The sequence below is a fragment of the Salvelinus sp. IW2-2015 genome, unplaced genomic scaffold (genome assembly GCF_002910315.2).
Source record: "Salvelinus sp. IW2-2015 unplaced genomic scaffold, ASM291031v2 Un_scaffold16327, whole genome shotgun sequence".
Taxonomy (NCBI): Eukaryota; Metazoa; Chordata; class Actinopteri; order Salmoniformes; family Salmonidae; genus Salvelinus; species Salvelinus sp. IW2-2015.
In genome coordinates, this window is record NW_019957536.1 from 287,889 (window position 1) to 294,090 (window position 6,202).

Sequence of the window (6,202 nt, forward strand, 5' to 3'; positions counted from 1 at the left end):
TTTTGATTTTGACCCCCCCTTCCTTTGTTCAGGAACACATTATTCCATTTCCGTTAGTCACATGTCTGTGGAACTTGTTCAGTTTATGTCTGTTGTTGAATCTTATGTTCATACAAATATTTACACATGTTAAGTTTGCTGAAAATAAACGCAGTTGACAGTGAGCGGAATTGTCTTTTTTAAATAAAATATATATTAAAAAAATAATATCTTGCATATCCAGCATTTACACTGACTGTCAGATATTAAATGCAACAAAAAAAGGTTAAAAAACAGTAATTGTAACCCCAGGCTTATAGCAGAGTAGGCCTACTTACAGTTTACAATGAGACCATGTTTAGCATCAGCGGTGCTGATGGGGTTGCTGACTATACACCGGTATTCTCCACTGTCTGTTCTCTTCACAGGGTTTATGGACAGCACTCTCTTATCCTCAGAGATTATTATGTTGCCACCAGCGGGTGGGTGACCATCTTTCATCCACTCTCTGGTGATGATGGAGCCAGAAGCATCACAGGTTAAGGTCACAGAGCCCCCCTCGATGATTGAAGAGTTTGGGGTAGTAGTGATGTTAGCACCAGATATTGGTTCTGTGAAGGATAATGGTTATATAAATTATATGAATTGATAATACAGATTGTAGCCTAGATTACAATTAAGCAATATACCACGGCTAAGGACTGTTCTTAGGCCACATACCACAAACCCCCGAGGTGCACTATTGTTACTATAAACTGCATACCAACGTAATTAGAGTAGTAAAAATACATGTTTTGTCATACCCGTGGTATACCACGGCAGTCAGCCAATCAGCATTTAGGGCTCYAACCACCCAGTTTATAATGTAGATTGTTTTATTTTGTCAAACAGTAACACTTGCCTGTAAACACAAAGCACAAGTGAAATGAAAATGCAACATGTTAAACTTTGTGTACYATAAAGTAAGTAAAGGCCCACACATAGTATATAAAACATTTGCATGAATATGAATTATTAAGTTTAGAAGAGTAATAGGTGCAGAAGAGCTCTCAAAGCTATGACAACATCTTGATTCATCCTCACTGAGCTAAAAGCTAGAGCTGCCACTTTGAAGGAAAACATGCTACGCTCTCCGAAAAACCATCAAACAGTCAAAACGTCAACACAGGACTAAAATCTACACCGGCTCTGACGTTCGGAGGTGGCAGGTCTTGCAAACTATCACGGATTACAAAGGGAAACCCAACCGAGAGCTGGCCATTGACGCGAGCCTAGCAGACGAGCTAAATGCCTTCTATGTTCTCTTTGAGACAAGAAATACTGAACTGTGTGTGATGTACCAGCTGTTTCGGGTAACTGTATGATCATGCTCTCCATAGCTGATGTGAGTAAGACCTTTAAAACAGGTTAACATTCACAAGGCTGCAAGGCCAGACGGATTACCAGGACGCGTACTCAGAGCATGCTCTGACCAGCTGACAAGAGTCTTCATTGACATTTTCAACCTGACCCAGTCTGTAATACCTAAATGTTTCAAGCAGACCACCATAGTCCCTGTGCCCAACAACACCAAGGTCATGGCTCACATCAACATTCAAGAAACCCTACATCTATTCCAATTCGCATACCGCCCCAACAGATCCAAAGATGACATAAATCTATANAAATATTTACACATGTTAAGTTTGCTGAAAATAAACGCAGTTGACAGTGAGTGGACGTTTATTTATTAAATAAAGAATATATTAAAAAAATTATATCTTGCATATCCAGCATTTACACTGACTGTCAGATATTAAATGCAACAAAAAAAGGTTAAAAAACAGTAATTGTAACCCCAGGCTTATAGCAGAGTAGGCCTACTTACAGTTTACAATGAGACCGTGTTTAGCATTAGCGGTGCTGATGGGGTTGCTGACTCTACACCGGTATTCTCCAGTGTCTGTTCTCTTCACAGGGTTTATGGACAGCACTCTCTTATCCTCAGAGACGATTATGTTGCCACCAGCAGACAGAGGGTGACCATCTTTCATCCACTCTCTGGTGACGATGGAGCCAGAAGCATRACAGGTTAAGGTCACAGAGCCCCCCTCGATGATTGAAGAGTTTGGGGTAGTWGTGATGTTAGCACCAGATATTGGTTCTGTGAAGGAAAATGGTTATATAAATTATATGAATTGATAAAACAGATTGTAGCCTAGATTACAATTAAGCAATATAATACGGCTAAGGACTGTTCTTAGGCCACATACCACAAACCCCCGAGGTGCACTATTGTTACTATAAACTGCATACCAATGTAATTAGAGTAGTAAAAATACATGTTTTGTCATACCCGTGGTATACCACGGCAGTCAGCCAATCAGCATTTAGGGCTCGAACCACCCAGTTTATAATGTAGATTGTTTTATTTTGTCACAGTAACACTTGCCTGTAAACACAAAGCACAAGTGAAATGAAAATGCAACATGTTAAACTTTGTGTACGATAAAGTAAGTAAAGGCCCACACATAGTATATAAAAAATGTGCATAAATATGAATTATTAAGTTTAGAAGTGTAATAGGTGCAGAAGAGCTCTCAAAGCTATGACAACATCTTGAGTCATCCTCACTGAGCTAAAGGCTAGAGCTGCCACTGAAGGAAAACACGCTACGCCCTCCGAAAAACCATCAAACAGTCAAAACGTCAACACAGTACTAAAATCTACACCGGCTCTGATGTTGAGGTGGCAGGTCTTGCAAACTATCACGGATTACAAAGGGAAACCCAACCGAGAGCTGGCCATTGACGCGAGCCTAGCAGACGAGCTAAATTCCTTCTATGTTCTCTTTAAGGCAAGAAACACTGAACTGTGTGTGATGCACCAGCTGTTTCGYGTAACTGTATGATCATGCTCTCCATAGCTGATGTGAGTAAGACCTTTAAAACAGGTTAACATTCACAAGGCTGCAAGGCCAGACGGATTACCAGGACACATACTCAGAGCATGCTCTGATCAGCTGACAAGAGTCTTCATTGACATTTTCAACCTGACCCAGTCTGTAATACCTATATGTTTCAAGCAGACCACCATAGTCCCTGTGCCCAACAACANGTCAGAGGAAGGCCCCAAAAATTGTCAAAGACTCCAGCCACTCTAGTCATAGACTGTTCGCTCTGCGACCGCACGGCAAGCGGTACCTGAGCGCTAGCCACAAGACTCCTGAACATCTAATCTAATGGCTACCCAGACTATTTGCATTGTCCCCGAGGACAAGCTGAGGTTTCAATACAAGGTTAAATAATGAATAGAAGGATTGAGCTTTGAGACTGACAATTAGATAAGCCGCTGGCGAAAGCATATGGTGCCCGAGACGTTTGACAATTTCCAATTATTATTACTTAATTTTATAGTTTGGGTAAACACTAATGATTAGGAAACAGTTTATAATTTAGCAATAGTCCTGTGTGATTTGGACKATGACACAGACAGCTACCCTTTACTGCTGAAGACAGTGATATTTSACCTGTTGCATACTTAGAAATTTGCCTGTTGTAGACAGCTGTTTGTTCTCACAAGGTCGGCTCAGTGGGTGTGGAATATCGGCTGAACGCCCAGACTCTGATTGCCAGGTGTTCTCTCCTAAACTGGGAGCAAGCGCTTTGCTGAGAAAGGATTCACTTGGCTATCTTTGACACTGGCAGGTTAGAACTGTATATGGCATGTGTAGAAGGTTTTAAACTCCGTGGCACAACAGAAGCCATTTGCGAAGATAATGTACTAGTGTAAGAAAGCACTCTCCTACAGACAGTGCTGTTTCTTGGGAGGCTGAGCGCGCACAATGACGTCCAGTCACATGCAGGAAACGATTCAATGTATTTTTGCCTTTAAGCTTCTTGTTTTATGAAGAATGTAGGCACTGTGAATTTGGATTTATTCTGTGGGGTCTTTTCATTTGGTTTTTCACAGGATGTACCTTACAAAAGGGCACACAAATACAATGGAAGTTTTTATTTTCTTAGTTTTAATTGAACACATCAAAATAATTCATGAGAAATGTACTGAAAAAAAAAAATGTAAACCTGGTATACAAAATGTATGAAATGTTTTTAAATAATTAGTCTGAGTTACAAAGAAAGGTTGAATGACCTCTGTCCTGACTTTCTAGTGTGTTTTGATCACCCTCAAAGGAAAGGTGCGATACATTGGGTGATGATTTGAAGGTCATATGTAATACTAATTTAATAGGTCATATGTAATATGTAAGGGTATTAATTCTAATTGGATTTGTTATTTTAATTTAACCAGCAGTGGGGTTTTCACTCGATGTGAGTCATGTGTCAAAAAGCAGGCTGGGCGGGGGGGCGGGGGGCGGGATTATCTTAGTCCGGAGGATTTTGTGCGTTAAATATCGAATGCGTAGGATGTGTTTGTTCACATGCCTGCCTGTAAATGGAAAAAAAGCGCATGATGGTAATGGTTGAAACTACTCCAAATTGGTTGAAGTTTTATACTTCTATACTTCCCTTATAATATGTTGCAGGCCGACAGTCGCTGGCCTTGACCAACTGCGGAACAAAAAACACCTACATGAGAATGCTGTTCATTGACTTCGGCTCAACGTTTATTATACTTCACCTGAGGTGGGTATCAATTATATATTCAGAAGTGTATGGCTGTTTGTTTCTTGTTCGTCTTGCTTTAATATAAATCTCACCAGATTTGGTCTGCTGGATGGTTGAGATTTCTCCCTAAGAATTAGCCGTCTAACTCCTTGACCCTGTAACTCTGCAGTGAGGTTGTCGATATCATGGGGGTGTGTCTTAGTGTCTTAGAAATTTGTATTAAGAATATTGGTAGACGTAATAATTTGTCATACAGTAAATKATTRGTCTGGATTTCTTGAGTCAGAAATGCCCTAAACTAAACTGTTGTTCTGGTCTGRCCTCTCTCAAGGTTATGGCGAAGGTGACCACAGATGGTATCTAGATGCATGAAAGGGAKAATTTGACCGAGAACAGTGTGAACCTAAACCCCCTCTAACCGGCTGAAGTAATGGCGTTCAGTTTGGCCCTTCACTACTTCGACTGTGACCCGAGTCTGAGCCAGCAACCTGTACACAGTATCCAGTCGATGCTATCAACTGCCTGTTCACTCAGGAGTGCGACAGGAGTCCACGTGGATTGAGCATGGATAGAGATCCATTCCAAACTTCTCTCATGTTGKTGGTATACTGGTTGACAAGACATAATGGACTGTAAAGGACAGTGGCAGCTCAGGTGAGAGACATTATCAAMGGCCATCCACTTTGAACATGTGTGCCATTGGGAATACAAAACTGTAAAGCTATCTGAAGATGAAAATGAAAACGCCAAAGATTGAGTGCCGGGGAGGGAGTGGGTTGGTCAACTGCCCATATTGGGGTATCACGTTGACTGTAGAGGTCTACACACTGCGAAATGTATAGTAATTTATACTACGAATGCATTGAGATAATGACCTGTAATTATCACCGTGATGAGAATGTTAATGCTAAAATTATGGATAATTATACTGAATGTTAAATGTACATTCTGCTAGTGCCGATGTGTGCTAAGTTGAGGGTTTTAACTTTGAGTGATWGAACCAACGTGAATCACTGAGCAATGGCATTCTAAATTTGGGTTGGATAATTAATTGTGTTATTATTCTCCCTCTCTCCCTCTCCCACTTGGTCTGATGACTCCTTGCTGTCCCCGGTCATGCTGCTGCTCCAGTTTCAACTGTTCTGCCTGTGGCTATGGAACCCTGACCTGTTCACCGGACGTGCTACCTTGTCCCAGACCTGCTGTTGTCAACTCTCTAGAGACAGCAGGAGRGGTAGAGCTACTCTGAATGATTGGCTATGAAAAGCCAACTGACATTTACTCCTGAGGTGCTGATCTGTTGCACCCTTTACAACCACTGTGATTATTATTATTTGACCCTGCTAGTCATCTATGAACATTTGAACATCTTGGCCATGTTCTGTTATAATCTCCACCCGGCACAGCCAGAAGAGGACTGGCACCCCTCATAGCCTGGTTCCTCTAAGTTTCTTGCTAGGTTCTGGCCTTTCTAGGAGTTTTTCCTAGCCACCGTGCTTCTACACCTGCATTGCTTGCTGTTTGGGGTTTTAGGCTGGGTGTCTGTACAGCACTTTGTGACATCAGCTGATGTAAGAAGGGCTTTATAAATACATTTGATTGATTTGGAAACTGAA

General features: G+C 41.3%; 1 protein-coding gene across 3 annotated transcripts in view; it reads right to left on the minus strand.

Moving 5' to 3' along the window:
• Window positions 1-2,921, minus strand: part of LOC112080475 (cell adhesion molecule CEACAM20) — a 24,138-nt gene extending 21,217 nt beyond the window's left edge. The window contains exons 1-3 of one of the 3 annotated variants that reach the window (XM_024146258.2): window positions 2,827-2,921; window positions 2,315-2,796; window positions 1,847-2,122 (exon numbers count right to left, since the gene is read on the minus strand). In XM_024146258.2, the coding sequence (XP_024002026.2) occupies window positions 1,847-2,012 (166 nt within the window). In that variant the 5' untranslated portion in view covers window positions 2,013-2,122; window positions 2,315-2,796; window positions 2,827-2,921. Of the gene's footprint in view, window positions 1-317; window positions 814-1,846; window positions 2,123-2,314; window positions 2,797-2,826 lie in introns of those variants that run through there. The other 2 variants (XM_070442602.1, XM_070442603.1) reach the window with 2 other exon arrangements.
• Between the last annotated feature and the right edge of the window lie 3,281 nt (window positions 2,922-6,202).